This window comes from Plectrocnemia conspersa, unplaced genomic scaffold (assembly GCF_051122295.1).
Source record: "Plectrocnemia conspersa isolate PC_06_02 unplaced genomic scaffold, ASM5112229v1 ptg000002l, whole genome shotgun sequence".
NCBI classification, from domain to species: Eukaryota; Metazoa; Arthropoda; class Insecta; order Trichoptera; family Polycentropodidae; genus Plectrocnemia; species Plectrocnemia conspersa.
Window position 1 is genome coordinate 1,962,544 of NW_028277166.1, and position 22,342 is coordinate 1,984,885.

Here is a 22,342-nt window from a genome sequence, read left to right on the forward strand (position 1 = left end):
CCGGAGTTCATGGTCAAAATTATAACTGACGATGAAAGTTGGGTGTATGGCTATGATCCTGAGATGAAAATGCAGGGTTTTCAATGCAAAACGAGTGACTCTCCTCGCCTTAAGAAGGCTCGGTATAATGTTTTTTACGATAGTGAAGGCATAGTACAATCAGAACTCTTTCCAAGAGAAACCACTGTAAACTCCAAATATTACAAAGGCGTACTGCAACGTTTGCAAAAAAAACGGAAAATGGGTCAATGGCTTCCTCTTTCATCATGGTAACGCGCCGTGCCACACCTCGCTTCTGATCCGCGAATTTTTGGCAAAAAAAAAGGTTTCTGTCTGTTCATATCCACCTTTCTCTCAGGATTTAGCGCAATGCAACTTCTGGCTCATCCCAAAAATAAAAACCGTGCTAAAAATAAAACGTTTTGCCATTATTCCCGACATTGAAAGGGCCACGACGAAGTAACTAAAGACCTTTCCGAAAGAAGCCTTCCAGAAATGCTTTTAATCATGGAATCAAGGTTGGGATAAGTGCATCGCTAGCTAAGTAGAGTACTTTGAAGGAGATTAATTCAAATTTGATGTACGCTAATTATTTTGTTCTTAATAAAATTATTCACCGTACTTTTTAATCACACTTAATATATTATAAACTTTAAGTTCTTATTAAATCCAGATTTAATAAGAAAAATTTTCGCTACGTAAAGTAGCGAAAATTTTGAATAGGTGGGTTCAGTTTTATTCTTTGTTACTAGAAAATAATTATAGCAATATTAGAAATTTTTCTAGATAAATGATTTTTATTTTTGGAACAACTTACATCTGTGAATAAACTTTTTTCAGATTGAAATATATAAAATCAAAAACCCGTTAAATACTAACTATTGGTGCTTCTAAATCGTCACTAAATATAAATAAAATAATTGAAATATCTACAAAACAAGCACATCAGTCACATTAAATATTTGTTTTTATTTGTATTTATTGTTTGATAATTTTATACATATTTAATATTATTTTTATATAACATTTTATATCCGGCCCACCCATAGTTTTTAATATTCACATGCGGCCCTATCTTTAAAAAGTTTGGGGACCCCTGTTTTAACGTATTGAATGTATTATAGCTAACCAAAATAAATTTAAAAAATGTATTTTTTAAATAAACATCATATGCAAATACCATAAAAAAATATTGTATGGTGTTTTTTTAATAGTAGGATCATGATCTTTATCATATAATAAATAAGAGAAATATCTTTGAAGTGTTATTAATCACACTTCTTGTGAAAGAAGTATCCGATAGCGGTCGTGCATGTGACAAGATGGTTACAAGCACCGAGACCAATCTCTTCAAAGTGACACGTGTCTCTTTGACGACTACTTTTTCAGCTGAGAATAATGGCTAGCTAACGGGACGCGCGGAAAGAGAGCATAGTTTCCCAAAGACGGAGGTGCTTTACCGACTTTAACACAGTGACACATCCGACTTCCCAAACATGGACCACAATGGAACAGACACCATACAGCTATCTCCGTTCGACATGCCTTTGTGTCCGGATGCAAACGATGCGGATCAAATGTGACCGCGTCGAGCACAAAGCACATGTGACAAAAATACATACCTATTTAGCGGTTTTCGCTTTATAATCGGTGACCTTGCTCATTACACATTATAATTGAATTGATTCATAATGGATCTCCACCCCTAGCAATGGTCGAGTCACTGATTTCTTCAAAATAATCGATCAAAAATTTAATTATATTTTAAATAAATAACATATGAAGAAAACTCTCTGTATATTTATATTTTCATTTCACTCTTTAATAAATCATGTATAGAATAAAACAATAGAGCACTTAAAAATTGTATCAAACCATTTTAAGGTATGACACCCACGCCAAGATTACATATTACACATCTTATTTTGGTCACATTCACAAATTAACAGCTATGTGAATAAGAAAGACACATCATCAGAGACACATAAAAACTACAGTTATGATTACAACGATATTATTCTCGCGTAAGTCACGCTATTGTCTTGATCTTTTTGCAAACGAGAAAAAAATCATCGCTTAAACTGTTCTCACATTTCTCAAGCATTATTATAACTCAAATATTTGTTCCAGTATCATTAATGACATTTGGAGTAGCTAATAAAATAACATTTTACATTTAGTCCGACAAGACTTACTTTTATCGGACATCAAATATTTATATCCACGCACCAGTTGAGATGGATAGTAACAGCAAAGCCATCAGCCATTACTGCGTGACACTTAGGGGCACAACAATGGTTTTCGAAGACTTTCTCATTCAATTAAACGCTTTTTATTCAACAACAACTCTAAAACTCGACCGTTGCGGCGAATTGAACAACGTTAATCAAATAGTCTTATTTTGTTGCGATCCAAATTGAATTTAACGCTGGGAATTAATTTGGCATCTTCATTGAGTTTTAAGATCTATCAGAGCGGAACTGAGCGCGAGCCAGTGCTCCATAATGGATACAGATCAGTGGAATGTGTTTAAAAAGTCATCAGATATAATAAAAAATATATGTTTTGTATTCTGAAAATGTTTTTATTGTATAGAAAATTCAGTTGCAATTAGTTTTATATAAATGTAACTTCTGTAATAAATCTCCAAGAACTATATAAATATAATATAGAATATAAATGTGAATAAAACAATTTTTAAATGGATTAAATGTGATTTAAATAACGGCGAAACAAGCACCTTATTTGGTGTACTCCAAAGTGAAAAATTAGTACCTTTATTGTGACCCCACATTTTTGTATAAGAAATCAAAAATACAATCAATTTTTTAATAATCACAACTTAAGCTTTCATATGCATTATTTTATTTTTATTTATTTATTATTAGAAATATTTATATAATAATATTAATGTTAATACATATGTGAGGGTTTCAACCACCTGCACAAATGTCTATAGCATAGTCAATTAATGACCAATTCGAACAAACTAAAACAAAGAGCTACAGTCTTGAAAGTTAGGCCATACACAGTATTTTTACAATAATGGAAATGCGATCTCGTGACCAATTTAAAATATTTCACAGCACATCCGTCCTAAATCGTTAATGACTGAAAAAACTACTCTTTGTTTGGAAAGGATACGCGATAATCATGCGCATAATCTCTGCTTATTGCGTTTGTTTATTAATGTGATGCAATCGACAGCAAACATTTTCATCTGATTGGAATAATACAGTCGGTAACGCCTTAGACTAATAACGCTGAGGTTGCGAGTTCGAATCCCGGTGAGAATATACCCAAAATTTTATTTTTTATTAAAACTGGACCCAGCTGAAGCTGACATATGTAGATTATAAATTACATTATAATTAATAACATATATTTCACTGATTCCTAGAGTTGGAAACTAACTTGTAGGTATTCATTATGTCTAATTGACTTACCCAGTAAGTACATATTTACCCTATTGTAAAACATTAGGCTTTACGCCAGTTGAGTTACAACAAAAAAAAATTAAAAAATCTGTGATTTGCCAGAGCTGTCTCAAACCAAAAATATAAAGGATGTTGTACATTGTCACAAAGAAGAGACATCACTGTGTCAGAGCCGCAAAAATGAGTAGAAACACTGCATTAACAGTGGAAGCACATCATGACATATCCCAGCTGTTCTAATAAATCACAGCCGACAATAATACAACTCGACATGCCAACGAAAATTCTCTGACTTCTAAGACCTGTCATTTAAATTTTTATATATGTGGTAATTTATATATGCATATAAAATAAAATGTTACCAAATTTCACGGCATCTATTTTGCCTTCAATGACACACCCCTTTAGCTTTTTTAGAAAAAATACACTGTGAAGAACGACAAAAAGTATTATAATATAAATAATATAAATAAATTGTTGAATTTCCAGAGTCAAAGAATCTAAGGCAATTATCTCTGACATAATAAAGTACATAACACCAACATATATAATAATATAATTTTGAGCAATACTTGCACAAATGTAATCAATAGATGGTGTCAGTTGGTGCACGTTTATTTTATCATAATAATTTATTTGTTATATAATTGAGTTTTTAATATTTCTGAGGTGAATTATCTCAGCGATTAAAAAACTTTCAATGTTAGTAGCTGTTGAAATTTTTTTTATTAAAACTGTGCATTAGTTTAAATTGGATTTAACACAAACATTGTAAATGCAATGGCAAAAAATAATGTTTATTAAAAAAGAGATACTTTTTTAAGTTTAATGACCGTTCAACTTTATAAGCAATGTCAAAAAGTATTCATAACTATCTATAATTGAAAAAAAGTTAAGAATAAATTAGACTATTATAAACTATATGTCGGAAAAGAGAGCAAGCGTAAGATTTATATGATATTGGAATCAATAATGCTCACAATGTAACTATGTATGATAAATTGGAATTGTTCTAAAATAAAAGTAAATTTAAAAAACAGTTACTAAAAGGTTAGACTATCAGAAATTATGTTTCGAAAAAGGAAGTATTCCATGACATTGAAATTAAGAAGACTGTTTTAATCTATACTAAATGTATATAGATTAGATACAACTATGTTGAATTAGAATTGTTTCAAAATAAAAGTCAATACCTACATAAAACGCTACAGATTTTCTTTAAACTTACTTTGTATTTTTACTTTTCATAGTATTATAAAATAGGTGTTTTGATTTTTTCTGAAAGAATATTTTGCGGCACTGATGAGTTTTAGAAATGAGTGTGAATTAAAACCATCCAACTGAAATTTATTATACAACTAAATTTGCGTGAAAGATTTAGAATGTAGTTTCGTTACAGATTAAATAAATAGGATGTAGTATATTTTATGTATTATTATTCGAAGCATTGATGTGTTAATGTAGCGGATATTACTTAGCGCTGAATTTAATTGTAAATATAATATTAAATTCTTTACGATCGTTAATTTTCATCTGAGACCGACCGGGAATTAATTTCAGGCTATTTTCAACTGAAAACCGTTACATTTTGCGTTTGATAATTAGGAGGTTTACCGTTTCTGGTTCTTACGTAACGCGAGCTATGCACTGTAACGATATACATTCATTTTTTACGTAATGTATTCTACTATATAATTATCTGAAGTAGAGAAAATATTTGGTTAAAAGTTGAACTTAGTTCCGTTTTATTTATAATAATAAAATATAAGATTACAGTGAAAAAACTGCCTTTTTTAATTTTTGACTCTGACATGTTCAATCTTAAATTTTTTCATGTTTTCGAGTTCCATTGAATTTAATTAAAAACTATCTTAAATTTTATGAAGTTTTGGTATAGTTCAATATATATGACAGCAAACCTTTTGCTGCACTAAATTATATGTTTATATCTACTAGAACTTATAATACACTCAAAATATAAATGAGTAGTTCTTAGACTTAAATATGCAAGAGACACATTAAGGATATAATATATATATATTGCCATTAAAACCCATAGAACTTTGACTGATATATTTTTTTCTACAAAACTAAAACGCTTTCGTTTATTTCAAGAAAAAAATATTTAGGAAATAGCTAGGCTACTTTTAAATGCACCACCCTTTAATTTACAAAGTTAAAATATTTTTTTTTCAAATATATTTAATAAAAATTACCGAGATAATTTTTATTTTTGTAAAATATTACGCTACCAATAAACATTTTTTTTAAAAACACATGTTTTAAAAGCACACACATCTTATTTATCTTTAGTATTATTCTCATAATAAGCACTATATATCCTATTTATAAAATTTATAATTAATACACAAACTTATTTAAATATACGAGAATTTCTCAGAGTAAAAGTAACAGTGTAAAGTAAAAAGACTTTCTATATAATAAACATATAATGCTATTATTTTTTGCTTATAAATGTTTTTTATACTATTTGACAGTGTTTTATATGTTTGTATAAAATATATAAAAAACCTTTTTTTTCTTTAACCACTTAAACGCCAGCGACTCACCGGTGCGTCATTTGTTAATTATTTTTTAAAACAAATTATATTATTTTAATTAAAAAATAATGTTTTACTTGCTTCATTTATCAATAAACCAAATATTTTATATTTATTTTTAAAAAGAGATACTGATCCATGAAGAGAAATAATATGTGATTCATTAAAAAATCGGGTTAAGGGTTAAACAACTTAAAAACAACCAATGTCAATAGATTTTTTGTAGACTGCTATATTTTTCAGAGCAAATTTTTATTAAACATCAAAATCTTTAAAAAAAATTAAATCTATGTAAATAAAATATGGTAATTTACTATTCTGATTCCCCATGCTATTTTTATAAAATCATGGAAAAAAAGTTTGAGAATACATTATTACTGCAGTCTTTGCCGAAGCAAAAATATGATCTAATGCGTTTAGCTTTTCTACATAACAATTCATTTATATTCTATGGATGTATTTAGGTGCAGGGGAAATAATTGCAGCAATATAATTAATTAAGAAAATACAGTTATTTTAATGTAAGAAGATTTGTAATACTTCCTGATTTTTCCTTTTAAAATAACATTCAGTTAATCATTTAATAAAGTTCATTTACAAAAAAATGAACACTTTTAATAAATATTAGATGAGCTTGAAATATCATTTTTTTAGTAAGAAAATAACGCTTTTTATATACAGTTTTTTTAATAAAGAAATTTTATATATTAAATAAAAATATAATAAAGCTTATTAGATATTGAAATCATCTTAAAATCAAAGCTTTCACAGTAAAAATATTTTTTACAATTTTTAATATATTTCCTTTAAAAACAATTTTAAATAAGGCATTAATAAATATTCTAGATTAGTTAAGAAATATAGTTCACTAAAATAAAATAGCAATAAAAACGTTACTTTATTCACATTTAAAATTAATGAAAAGTAGATTTTCAGTTGTAATATTTTTTAATAAAAATCAGGAATAATTAAATTAATCTTGTGAAATTTGTTTTTTTACATTGATTGTTACTGTGCCAAGTCACAAATATAGATGATAATGCATTTATTTTTTAATAAAATTGTAGTCTAAGCATACAGAAGTAACTATATTATTTCGTCCAATATTTTTGAAACATACAGTCCTTTGGATTAACTTTTAGGAACATATTCCTGTCACGCCATCCGCGTCGAGAATTCGTAATGCATAACGGATTTTCACTCGATCGTATCTTCCAAACTGTTCATTGCATGTAAAAAGTTAATGTCCGAAAAAGCACACGCCTAAATGAATATTTAGTAAATTGCGCAACCATAAAAAAACACATTTATAACAATCGACTACCGAACGATAAATCTAAACGAAAACTATCAAATCATTCAATAAAAAAAAATACGTAATAAAACTCGAACGAATCATTTCTTTTAATTTAATTACAATAGCTAGTTTTTGAGTGTTTGTATCACATAAAAAAATGTTCTCATGCAGTCAGAAATGAATCTGTTATTGCATTTAATCTTCACACGAAGATGATCGTTAACATTTTTTTCAATTGCATAACAATTTACTTTCTCATGAGTTCAATATGTACATACGTATTCAATTAATATTTTTTGTTAATCTTGCGTAATCAATTATCAACATATTTATTGTTTAAAAAAAAGAGTTATTCATAAATGTTAATTATATACTATATGAAATATTTGTTTACATTGCATATAATACATAATATTATTTTTTACGTTTGATTATTATCTTGATTGTATAAATATGTATGATTTCTTTAATTACGTGCAAATCTGATTATCTCAATGATAATTTCAATGACTCGAATTTTTTTTGATAAAATTAGTTATAAATGCTTTTTAACACTATTTAATAAAAACTGCTTTTTCTGTATTTTTTATACTATTTTCCTATATAATATAATCAAAGTTATGTTTGTGATATGTCATTAGAATTTTCATGGCCATGCAATTTTTAGATTCCTCCATTTATGATTAATAAATATAACTTATCTATGATTTTAAAATATTTATGTAATAATATAATAATTAATATCATTATCTGCTTTTAAGTTTTTTAATTGCATATTTATTTTTCTAATCAACGATTTTAATTTTTTTAATATACTGTATTATTTGCTTATTGACTTATTTAAAATATTTTACAGGCTACTTTTAAATGTGCCAATATGTATATACTATTATCATGGTTAATTTTTATTACCGTTTATAATTTTTTTAAATCTACATCTCATTTTCATGGCCATGCAATTTATTAACATATAAAATAAACTAACTTATAACTTATTATTAGTTTTAAAATAATATTTTAATTCATGAACTCATAAATTAAAATATTCATAAATCAAAAGATGACTATATGCTTTTAAATTTTTTCTAATTGCTCATATCTATTTCCTATGGATTTAAATGTTCCTATTGTAACGATTAATTATTAGCTAATTAACTTGCTTAAAAGTGTGCCATAATATAATATATTTATTAAATTACATCTAAACGTAGCATAATTTAACGTATGGAGCATTTAAGAGTAGCCCTGATTTGTGTTAACGATATGATCCATATATCAATTTAAATCATCTATATGTTTAAAATTAAACATTTATTTATTCATTGGTTTTTTTTCTAGATTATAGGGATCCTAGTTGCAATTTAAATATATATTATTTTGAAATATGAACAAAATACAATTATTCATTCAACTGTTACATATAAAAACACATGAAAATAAATAACGTTTAAAGCAAAATATTAATTTATGTAATATTATTAATAATAAATAATAATATTGCATAAATTTTAATTAATCACATAAAATAACTACTTAACACATATAATGACTATATAAAAACAAGCATAAAAAAATCCAATTAAGTTAAACTATGTGATAATTAATTAAAATATAAATACATAAAGCTCACAAACCATCTTGAGGTTCCTGTCTTCCGTGCGTCGATGTCGCCACGAACAAGCCCAACAGCAGCAAGGTACACTTTTTAAACACCATTTTTGTTATCCTTCAATTTCAACAATAGTTTATACTTATTAAAACACAACTAGTTTATAATTTAGACCTTGATTCGATTCAAAATTTGAAGGTTTGTATACACTAATTTACATAATACTATTGTCAAAATCACAATGATAGTCAATGATTCGCTTTTTTAAGGTCGCTCAATTTAAATCATAGTCCGAACATTTAGACCTTCGAACTCGGGATGCGTTCACTGTCAACGCGGACAATGCAGAGAACGTTGACGAAGCGCGTGTCGACGCAGCGGCGTCCGTGACTGCAATGGTTCTCTTCTCTCGGTGACGGCTCTGTGCAACGGATCTCTGCCGAATCTCGGACGGGTTCCGGACGCGCTTCCGCATCGGTACAGAGTGTTCAAAAAAACATAAACGCATATCTATACTAGTACTTCCCGAGCGATAAACTAGGCGGAGGCGCTCGAGCGTTTAAGAGGTTAAACGCATGTTTGTTTATGTTTTTTTTGTATACATATTTTTTATTATGTAAATAGGTTGTAAGGCTACTTTTGAATGCGTCATGTTGAATTTCATCTCGTTGACAGCATTAGCTATATTAGTATAAGCAGAGCCGGATTTAGATAAAGAGAGGCTCTAGGCTATTCCACTTGTAAGGCCCCTTCAAGCCCTCCATTTTCATGAGTAGCGGAAAATGGAATGAAGTATAAATATAATGTACTAACAGTTATTAAAAAATAATATTATATTAAAAGTATTTAATTAGCACAAAAGGCGAGTGGTATAAGTCGCTGTCTATTGACCTGAAAGACCTGAGCTCGAAACCAATTTATTTCACAAAGCCTTAGAGTTTTTAATAAGGTTTACCTAGATTTTTTAAATTTTACGGTTAAATATCGTGACGATTAATTAAAATCGAAAAAGGTTGTATATATAATGTATTAAAAATTCTTTAACAATTTGCTAATTCAGCTCATAATGAATATATTATATATATTTATCGAAAAATATAACAAAATACTGAAGAACATAGGATGTTATTGTTAAATACAGTAAGTCGTGACTTTCGACTGGGGTTCCAGGTTATTTTAGAAAAGAAATATAAATTTCATTGACAACCCCAAAAAAGTTAACAGTACCAACAGCTACACGGCCTACCAAATTCACAAATTTATAGAGTGACTAGTACATGGAATGAATCTTGAAAATTTATTAATCGCTTTTAATTTTGCAACGCAATGAAACTTTTACTGTTTATTCAGCTATTTTACCCCTTTCTTCAGATCATATGTTATAAGTATTAGGAATATATTTTCAACAGGTGCAGATGTGATTGCCAGAGTCGAACAAGATTTGGCAATAAAATTTTATTTTCTTTGAAATGACTGAATAGTTGTATTAATTTTTCTTTGCAAATTGTATCTTTTCTAATGTCATATTTTGCCGATCAAAAAACTTTTGCAATCACCACTTCAACAGTTAATTTATATTTATTGCATTATTTGCAACAGATTTATAATTTTTTTCACCTGAAGCTTAGTAAATTCATTGTTGTTTATCTAACTAAAAGATTCTGTTTTACTAAAATTGTTTTCTCATTGCTCGTGTAAGAAATAAATCAATAATATTTTTATTTAATTTTTGTAGGGTTTTAATATTATTATTACTCCCTTTATAGTGCGCCAAAAATCTTTTTTTATTCTTAAGGTATAAATTTAATATAACGCCTTTTTTAAGATTTGTTTTTAATTTTATAATTTTACTGACAATATCAGTTGCACACTGATTTGAGTTACCCTTGCAAAAATCACAAATACATTTCACTACAATCATTATAAAATAACTGTTTTATTTACAGTGCAATAAAATATGAAATTTAATCCCTCAAAGATGAAAAGTATCCTGTCAATAACAAGAAGTAGCAAAAAAAAAATGTTGCTGTGTTGAAGAACCTTTTTATACTCTGTATCTGAATATTCACAGAATGCTTTAAGATGTGTAACTTGAACCGTATAAATCTATAAATATTTATAAATGTTACCACTAAAATTCTTACTACAATAAGTAGAACATCACCCTCATTTTATACCTCCAAAATTGGTATTGCAATTATCTGCACTAAATCCGATATTTTATTTTGTTATCTTATATGTTTTTTTAGCTGACATTTATTAGTTTGTTAATATTTCTGTCTATCACTCCAAAATTTGGTGCAAAATACCAAGCAACACATGGCACAAATTTAACTTCTTTTCTGTTGGAAGTTTAGGGTTGGAAACCCTAGGGGTGATTGACCTCGTGGCCAATGAGACTCAATGTGGAATCTAGTAAGACTTTTTATTGCAATATTTATGGAGATCGTTACAGTTGATGGTATCCAGGTGTACGATCCTCAGAGTTCTGGTAGCTGTCTGCAGTCAGTGTCATGAGGCAGTTACTCTTGCGGCGATGGTCGTTCGGGAATTCCAAGTCTTTTCGCGTCTGTCGGTGGGGGCGCGTTTGATAGTCTCTTCGAGTGGCTGCTGATGACTCTGACTGGGTGACTGTATCAATTGATATAATCACAATATTTGTTTTTTTTTTAAATATTTTTAAAGTTGCTGAAATTGACTCAATCACATTAACAAATACAGCTTGATATTTTGTTCTAGCCAGTCTAAACTTTGGTTCGAAAAGCTTAGATTATTCAGATGAAAAATCTGCAGACTTAAAGCTGAGATTTTGAATAGCAATATGAAATGTAAAAGCTGCTCTTTTAGCAGCAATTCAAATTTATTTGTCAAATGTATCTGAACCTTTAAAAATACGATATCCTTGAGAAAGTTGTTGCCACATTTCAAGTTCTTTTTAAAGCCAAAACGCTAACGATAAGTCACAATGTTCACATTTCACTTTATCATTATGATCACAAACTTTTTTTAAAAATAGATTATCGTTTTTTAATTCATCTGTAAACACACGGTTTATTTTTTTAATTTTCTGGGAAAGGCGTAAAATATTTTAATGTGCAGTACAAATTATTTTTGTACTACTTTTATATTCAGCACATTTCAATTTTTACCAAATAAATGAGACCATGGGATGCCGGAACTATACCTTAAAACAGGAACAGTCCTGATCAAACTAAAATTGATAGTAAATATTTTTATAATAGTTAATAAAACAATAATAAAAAATCAAAAATCTATTTTGCCTTGTTCGATTGCATTCGCATTATTATTTAATCGCTAATATTTTATTTTGCATTCAATGGAATATATTTTAAGAACCATAGTTTAAATATGTTTATCTATCAGCAATAGAATCACAATGAAAATAACATTTAATTACTGTACTAATTTAAAATTAATGATGAAACTTTCAAGTCATAAAACTAAATCTACTAAGTTGTTGTCGATTAGCACTGGATGACTTCTAGACCGCCAAATCACTGCAGTTATTATATTCTGGTTCAGATAACACGTCATGGCACGTCGGCCGCAATATGGCCCATGGAACTCACGTTATTACATAATTTTAATCGGGATACAGCGGCGTCGTGACGGCCAACAGATATTCTTAACAACCCCATTAGAGTGGTAAAATTTTAATGCAATTTAATAAGTATATGCCATTATTATATATAATGTATAAATTTGTTAAGAACAATTTAGAATTTGTGGTCGCACTGTATAGTATCGTATATGTATTTAAATGTATGCATATATGCATGAATAGAAATACAGACACATGTGTGTGATGTATTATGCATTCAGAATAAACGGTCAATGTATTCTGTCAAATTTTACGAATAGTTCATCTTTAGAATAAGCTGAATTTGGAACGCTAAATTTTTTTATAATTATAGAGAACGTATTTGTATTACTTTTTATTAAATAAATAATGTTATTAGTGTAATTATTTTCATTAGCTTAAATGCAAACATGTGTAGAGTGTAGAACTAATATTGTAATATGTTATAAGTGTACTAATTATTGATGCAATTAAAAAATGTATAGGTAAGTATTAATATAGTTTTTATTACGGTTAATATACTATAAATGAGGTTAAGATGTCACTGAGTTCTAAATTAATCAATATTATATGTTAATACTGAGCTACTTTCAAATCACGACATAAGAGACTAAAGTAAACAATATTATATTTCAGTAAATAAAAAAATATTAAAAAACCCATATAAGAAGTGTCTGAGTGTCTGTTAGGTTAAATATATTATATATTATGTTTTTAAATACTACTTATATATGTATCGTCATCAGCAATTCTAAGAAAATAAATATGAAATGTCTTTTAATATTACTTTTATCAATGATATCCATATTGACTTAAATCATATTGTTGCAAAATTTTAACTCTTAAAGTTAAAATAAAAATTGGAATAAAACTTTTCAAAGAATAAACACTTATTCAGGCAAAGATAAAAAGCAAACAGTTAAGCTCACTTCGAAAAAAATATTGATTACAGAAAATCTTCTGCATAAAAAGCAGCATTAAAAATAGTTTCTGAAACCCAGCAATTAATCTTAAGAATGTTTTTAAAAGTCATTATTTAAAAAAAAAAAAATATTTATATAGAATATTAAGTATCAAAGAAAATCAATCATATAAAAAAAACTAATCTGAATTGATCTGCAGAAACTGAACGAATTTAAAATGTTTTTTTTTTCAGGAATCTAACCCACTGGAGTGTGACTTCGCAGTCAGTAAGACGCAGGTGAAAACTAGTAAGAATTATATTATATTATATTACATATTGCGACAGACAATGATAGGCGAGATATTTTCTCCGAACAGTGAAGGAGAAGCTGGCGCAGGGATGTTGTCCATGAAAAATCCTATGAGTTCTGATTGGTGTGGCAGCGACGGTATGGTGAAGTCCCACTCAATGACCGTATGTTGTCTGCGGACGGGCAGGCAAGCGTCTGCTAGTCTCTTTGAGTGTCTGCCGGAGTCTGCCAGGTGACTGCCAAGTGATTGCCCTCTCCTCATTGAAGTCCAAGCTTCTTACCAATCACAATCATGCAGCGATCATCCAGCCAATCGTTATATTCGCTTCTTAGAACAACAAAGTAAGTATACGCCTTTAGAAAGTGACATTCGCTTGATGAATGTCTCTAAGTTTGAATTATGCTATTTGTCTTCCGATGATATATTGTTTCCCGTGACCGTTTCCCGTGACTTAAAACGACATTACATAAGTAAACATCTTGAAAAATTTGAAGAACTTGAAAAATAATTGAGCAAAAAAAGTTCAAGAACTAAAAAAGGTCTTAACAAACGCAAAAAATATTTTTAAAAAATACAAATTAAAATGTTGCCGCGGTTAGAGTCAGTTACTGTTTTGCTCATATTATTTCCAAAGAAGGTCAACTTTTACTGATGGCGAATTTGTTAAAAAATGTCTTTCGGTAATTGCTTGAAATAATAATATGTGAATAAGAACCAATTCAAATCTAAAACACGCTCGCGAATAACAGACAAAAAGCTTACAATGATGTAAGTTTAAAAAGCACTGAATTTATGTAGTACAATATAATTATATATTTTTTTCCTAACTTTATGTAGAATTTTAGTTAATTTAACTGTTTTTTTTATAAATAAATATTGCCTTTAAATAGAAAATAATATTAAATAAATTATTGTATTGTTTATCATAACAATTTTACGATACAAGAAATAAAAAAATATCAAGACTTGTAGTGTTATCGTAAGCTTTATGTTTTATGTTGACTGACACCTGTGCAATCTAAAAATAGATTCTGTAGCATAATCCCAAGATCGTTAGAACAGCGCAGAGAGCGCTCTTTATTACGGTGGGAAGCTCTCTTTTGAAAGATGAGTAGGTAAAAAGAAAAAGACATTTCACACATGCGCGATTGAAAACCGCTAACGGTGCTTGCCGAGTCAGAGATTACCTTGAATTTTATTAATTGCCTACTGGCACTTGTCGAAATTAGGTCTCACGTATGAATATTATCTTTGCTTAACATCTGCACTTGGGCCAGCGCGGAATGTTCTGCGGAACGACTTAATCTATGGCTAAACGGTCACGTGATACTATTTGCGATAGTTACGTGCGAGGTGCTATTTGTCTGCGGTAATTAGATGTCAATGCGGTAAAAAGATCTTTCATGTTATATGGAGCTGTAAACGCCCATCTATAAGATTACATGCTGATATACGTATGTAGTGTCTTGTAGTCTTATTGTTTTTAACACTTCCTTGACAAAATATTGATTATCATATCCAATGATATTAAAATTATTTGATCAATATACAATCATAACTATTTTAACAATAAAACACTGATACTAAAACTTCACTATAATTATGAATATTGTTTAAGGTTTTTAAAAATCTTTTGCGTTCTTAGGTGTGCTAAATATGTCATCTTTTTAGGTATTTATTTATTTAAACCTTTAATTTAAATAAGGAAAAAAAGAATGGTGTATATAATAATACACGTAAACAAAGGAAATATATTTAATTAGAATAATATAATTAAAAATCCCCGGTAACGAATTCTGTTGTTTCGACCAATGAAAAATAAGCATTTAAATATAAAACAAAATGGCCGACAGTTTTTCAATAATTTTGCTACGCGACAATTGTTTTTATTAATTTTTCATGTGCATTGTTCGATTTGACTGAATATAAATATTCGGATTGCAAATTAACTAGGTACGTTATAACTATGAAAATGAAATATATTCGTTATGTGTGTAAGGATTAGAAGAATACATAGATTAAACTATATAATATATAATGAAATCTTCAAATTTTCAATTCCGAGGGCTCCGAGGCCAAACAGTGAGTTGTTCTTTTTATATTACATAAAAATCACCATTGCTTCTGATTTAATGCACATATTCGTTATATTTAAATAAACATAATTACTCGATTTGCAAATATATACTTAGCATGTATGAGGATTGAGGTTAATGTTAATCAAACCATATAAATAATAATAAAACGTATTTTTTATCTATTGATATTTGGGTATACTTAGGGCATCCAAATACCCGGTTATACGGGTATTTTCCGGGAAAGAACCGGGTACCCGGTTCGGTTCCGGGTAATTTTTGTAAGCCGTTATGAGTCCAATTTTTATTATATTTGAATCTTTGATTAAATATGACGTGATATATTTAATTTTACTTTAATAATTTATATCATTTTTAAAAAAAATAAGGTATTGAAATAAAATCAATATATTTTGTAATTATTAATACTTTACTCTATTTTAAAATATTTTTACATTCCATCGGTAGGTACATATATACATATACTTACATACTACATACATGTGTAACAGTACAAAACCAAAATATTTATTTTCACACATATTTGGCAATAATAATACAAATTGCACATGAAAAATACTGAGGAAATAAATTTTATTGAAATTATAAAAGAAATTAGATGATTGTATTTATTATATGTATTATATGTAGGTAGAAAAACAAAGCTTTAGTGATGCTCTTTTTGTAAAAAGTCATATTTTAAAAACACTAACGAATCTAATGTGTTATATTTTCACCCTACAACGCATTAAAATTTATTTTTATTTACAACTGCATCCTTTCAAAATAATCCTTATCTATGCATTCGCTTATCGAGAAATCTACCCGGTTCGAATGCCCTAGGTATACTATCTTTCACGACAATCGTGTGGCATTGATTGTGATGCAGTCAGCTATTTAGCTGAATAAGTTTGGTTCCATTTTTGCGTAGTCATCTTATTGCTCGCTCATGGCTTCTAAAAAATAATTATAAACAATAAAAACTATGTACAGTTTTTAAAATTTAATTACAATACTTACGCAAAAAACTAGCAATGGTATGACATAATAATTTAGCGGGGATGCAAATATTTTAATTTTAAAATTTATTTAATAATTAGTGATAATATTTAAGGTAGTCAGTGAGTTGTTGTATACATCTCAACTCACTCACTACCTTAAATATTATCACTAATTATTAGGATTAATTATGTTGATTGTCATCTCTTCTTTAACTGATAAGTTGTCGCAATAATATTTCAATTGTATGCCAAGAATACATTTTATTAGATCTTACATTGCTTCCGAAAATTGAAACTGTGAAAGAAACTATATAGTAGGTAAATGTAACTTTTTGTTTAAACTAATATCAAATTTTTAATTTTTACTACCATATTAATCATACCATTGTATTATGTTTAATTATCTTTGGTATATAAATACATATATATCTCTAATTGACAAATCACTGCCTTTTGTGATTTATTATTTGATACTAGAAAGTCAATAGTACTTTAGTAAGATTAACCGTGATATGTTATTTATATAACAAAACATTTACTGGCACACTCACAATTTAAAGTTTTGTTTATGTTGTATATAATTCCAATGCAACATCATTTTGAATCATCTTCAATTAACACTTACAACGTATTTCACTGTTTTTTAAATTGCATTAATCTGTGCGCAGCGTGCGCTTGACAGATGACAGAAGAGTTGTCATATGTAAGCAAATTTTACAGGGAAATCCTGGTTTTACCGCATATCTCTCGGACGTTATCTTCCCATTTATATTGTAAATCACAAAACTACATAATGTTTTTAATGTACATTTTCACCATTTAATTTAAAAATAGATTGAAAAAAATTGACGAAATAAAAATAATATTTAAAGCTCAAAAAGTTGAGGGTCAGATTTTCGCACACTCGATAGCTTCGGTACCTCACGACAGTGAGATACCGACAGCTAGTCACAATCTGTCTTGGTAGTATTATGTTACTTTCAATATAAGTTTTGTACTTTATATTATAATTATTAAGCACAAAACTTAGCCTTTATCAAATTACAAATGTACTCTTATAATAGTTTATTATATCCAGTCAATAATATGCAATTGAAAGAGATTTGATTTGTATATGGGAGTTTGCGTTTTTGACATATGTACATCATATATATATATCTGTATTGAAATATAAAATATGTATCCAAGTCATATTAAGGGTACGTAAATATAATAGCAGTACGTTTGTAATTCAAAAAGTATATCCACAGTCACTGTTTCGCAGTCTCTTTTACATAACGGTGAATTGAAAATAAATAAAAAAAATGCACAAAGATGCACGTAGCAGGGTTTCATCCCAGTCGATAAAGGAACGAACAACGGGACAATGCGCTGTGTTTATGTGTGGGTACAATGGCCGCAAAACTGCGGCTGATGGCCAAATGGAAGATTTATAATCGATAACAATGCAACCTCTCGGCCGTTAATCGGTACGGTACGTTGTACGTATGCCCGATGGATGCGACGTCCGGTTCGTCGTCCTGACGGAAACCAGTTTTTTGCTTTCATCCTTTTAAGCTCGTGGCCATATCGCAGTGTTGTGTAGGAACAAGACTAATTCTTCTCTTCGGCTTCCCTAAAAGGATGTGAAAAGATTTTTAGAATCCCTTTGAATCTTAGATCACAATAGAGTGTAAACTTAAAATACATAGCCGTGCATGAATCAAAAGAAACACCTGAAGCCATACTATTTACATATTATTTGTTAATAAATATACAATACATATATAAAGCAATAGTAGGAAGCGATATTCATTAAAAAAAACATTGTGAATTAAATATAAATGAGATTAAAATGTCTAGAAATAATTTATAGTGCGATACAATCAAAAAGAAGCGAGGTGATTCTTGGAACAAAAATCCTTTGCCCTGCGCTTTTCTTTATTATAAACATTGCTATTTATTTTTTATTTATAAGTATATATTTGTATGTGCAAAAAGTAATAGCTCAAAATCAACTGGTAATTCCATGTATTAATTAAATATTACAAGCGAATTTCTAATCAAACTGTTAAGTACCGCAAAACATTCATCTACGCTAAATGATTAGCCTTTTACAAAATAAATATGAGTACATTATACATAAAACGGTAAAAATTTCATGCGATAATTAAAATTATTTTTATCAATTTAAAATAAATTTTGTTGTTGCAAGTATTAAGTTATTGATTTTAGATTAACTATTCCGATCAATTAATGACAGTTCAATATGTTTTATATGATAGTAACTTTAAATGAAATATTAAAATCGTATAATAAATTAAGTTCTAATGTTTTTTAGTTAATAATTATTAATTAATGCATTTAGAATCTTATGTATATAGTTAATATATCTACAGATTTTTTCCTGTGCCTTTTAATAATTGAAAAATTATAAATTCATCTAGTGACCAAATTGGATAATTATATTTCATTATCTTCTAACATGTGTACAGCTTGATACCGTTTGACGGTATCTTAATTATATAAAAAGTAAACAGCTATACAACATATTTTTATGATTAGGATTCAGTTGTATACTAACAACTACAATCGTTTTAAAGAGATGTCAAATCAATTTCATATAAATACTTCACGATTAGCGTACTTCAATATCGTGCGCACGAATATCTTTACTCGCATCTAATTTTAACATTTAAATATAACATAAAAACATTTGATATATGGTCGTAAAATATGTAACATTCTGTTCTCGTATTAATACTGTGTCTAATCTTTTGAATCGTACCGAAGATAAATTTAAACTCTCAACCCTTAGGATTCCTTTATTCGCACGTACCTTTTTTTTACTGGTAGCTCCTATGTCCATTTTTAATATTATTGTTATTAGTATATTTTTTAAATTAATATTTATTAAATTCCATACAATTATCTTATATATAATTGTTCTAAGCCGCTTCCGCTTTCGGACGCGCTTATTTTAAAATGAAACATTCTCCGTTCAATTTTCTACTCTGTAAATTATATCGCTTTGTATGAACGGTGTATATTTTTAATTAAAATAATAATAATAAAAATTGAGTTTGCTCGATTGATTTCCGAGCCCCCGTTAAGGTCATTGTTTCGACCAATGAAAAATAAACATTCAAATATAAAACAAGATGCCCGACAGCAATAAATTACGATAATTTTGTTACGCGACTAAATATGATTTACAATATTTATTTTTATCATTAAATATCTAAATTGAAAATCTAACTTTAAATATTATAAAATGTTTTCATTTGGAAATACTTAGCTAAATTGTAAACCTATTTTCAAATGAATTGAAAGTGTTAAGTAGTTTTTATAGATTGAACCATTTTGAAAATCCTAAATATTCGTAAATGTACTGCGCAAATTAACGCAGTAACGCGGTAACAGTAAAAAATGCACTAGGATCAACCGCATATCTCTTGGACGCACTTCTACGATCTCTTCTTATTTATATTGTAAATCACACAGCTACACAATTGTTTTAATGTCTAATTTCAAGCATTTAATTTGTAAATAGAGTAAAAGGATAACAACATTGCGTTGATGGTCCGGTGTTCGCACTCTAGCTAGCTTCGGTACCTCACCGTCGTGAGGTTCAAACAGCTAGTAAAAATTAAACTTCAATAAAATAAAAATCTTGAAATAAATAATTAATGATAATTAAAAATTAAATTTTTTCTTCCTTCGTATCTAAATAACATTTAAAACTGCAAGTCCTTCGCGTTCTCCTGTACTTTCTCGGTCGCATTTTTTTCTTAGCACACTTCTGTGTAAAATCATTAATCTGTAAGACTCCAAAATTTTGTTTCCTTGTAGCTATCGTAACTAACTAACATATTTTTCAATTTTTATTAAAATTATTTTATTTTGAGTGGACTTGTTTCACTTTCAAAATCAACAAACAATTAATATCATTTACCAAAATAAATTACTAGTAAAAAATTTGCACTGCTATTTATAAATATGATTGTAAATTGATTAAAAATAGAAATTTTAAAATAATTTCTAATGAAAATTAGCTCTAACTCTTTTTTCAACAAAATGGACTTGCCCCACTTTCAAAATCAACGGCTCATATATAAAAAATATTCAATTTTACTTAGGAAAGCAAACTTCACACGCATTGAGTTCAAATACAATTTCGTTCGGGAAATGCGACGGTCGTCTGGATTGAGTGGTAACTGGATTTATTCATTTGACCACATAAAATGCCAATTCCGTTCCAATTGTCATTCCATACTAGTATATTCTGCGCAGAACTGTTTTCTGCTCCACAACTCGTGAATTAAAACGCGTTTTTTTCAATACATCAATAGCCGCTATGTAGCGCGTGCCTAGACCGCTTTCGATTGCGCGTCAATTAAAAAAAATGCATAAATAAGATGTTTTAGCGTGATAATAAAATTTAAAAGCTTTCACTGAAAAAATTGTGCCTCAAAATGTCCGTTATAATCTATGTTACTTACGGTTATTTTTTTTTACAATATGGCTTTCAAGATTAATTTTAAATGACAGCCAATTGGCAAATAAACCGTAGTATTTTCTTTAAATACAAAAGAAACAAACACAAGTAACTCTATATAAAAAATGAATTATTATTCTAAATATAAATAATACATATTCTTCTAACACCAAATTGTCTAAAAATATACAAATCATAATCGAGAAATAATTTTACAGGCATATAAATAACCTTTTTACTATAGTTTTATAAGTGTTTGAAACTCTTAGATTGAGTCAAAGCTTTGTTTAGCCATTATCTATTGTTTCAAACTATTAAACGGATATTATGGTTTTGACTATGTTTTTTATACTTGTTCGCTTCTGCGTCAAGTCGAACTTTATGGAAAGCTTGCGCTACATCTAGGAAAATAGCGGAGCAAACTTTATTTTCTTTTAAAGCTTTTTCAGTATTTTCAGTTAACCTATGCACTTGAGATATAGTCACATGTTTGTTTCTTAATTCAAATCGATGAGTCGGATAACTGATTTTAATCCTCTTAATAAAAGTTTTCTGAATAGTTTTAAGATCACCAGAAATAAAAATATTGATCGCTATGATATTGCATCTTCCAGCTGCTTTCCAGGCTAAGAAATATTATTTATAATATGAGGCGAAGTGTAAAAGTGAATATAATTTAGTATGTGCCTAACTATTTCTCACGAGGTAATTATTTTATTATTTCAATTTGCACAGTAGTTAAAAAAAGATTGGTGATTATTATTTTTTGTTTATCAACTTTTAATGGTGGCAAAAATCGACCATTGTAGATTATTTACTATACACGTATTCAAAATGTATCTAAAAATGAATTAGGAATATTTTGTGGAGCCGCAGATTACGATCAGCCATAAAATATATGGTATATACACATCATATACAGTAAATATTTGGACGTACCGCCGTTCGTCGTCGTCGGACGACAGTGAATATCGTATTTTTCAGGATGATGCAGATTTAATTTGAATAAATAGTGTTTTTAATTAATTTTTTGCTTGTATGATACATACAAAACAAATTTGATTACGGT

General features: G+C 28.5%; 1 protein-coding gene across 1 annotated transcript in view; it reads right to left on the reverse strand.

The window, feature by feature from the left end:
• The window catches only part of LOC148237294 (uncharacterized), a 24,108-nt gene extending 14,777 nt beyond the window's left edge, over positions 1-9,331 (reverse strand). Inside the window, exon 1 of the mRNA XM_088205565.1 lies at positions 8,930-9,331. Within this exon, the coding sequence (XP_088061691.1) occupies positions 8,930-9,011 (82 nt within the window). The 5' untranslated portion in view covers positions 9,012-9,331. The remainder of the gene's footprint in view (positions 1-8,929) is intronic.
• Between the last annotated feature and the right edge of the window lie 13,011 nt (positions 9,332-22,342).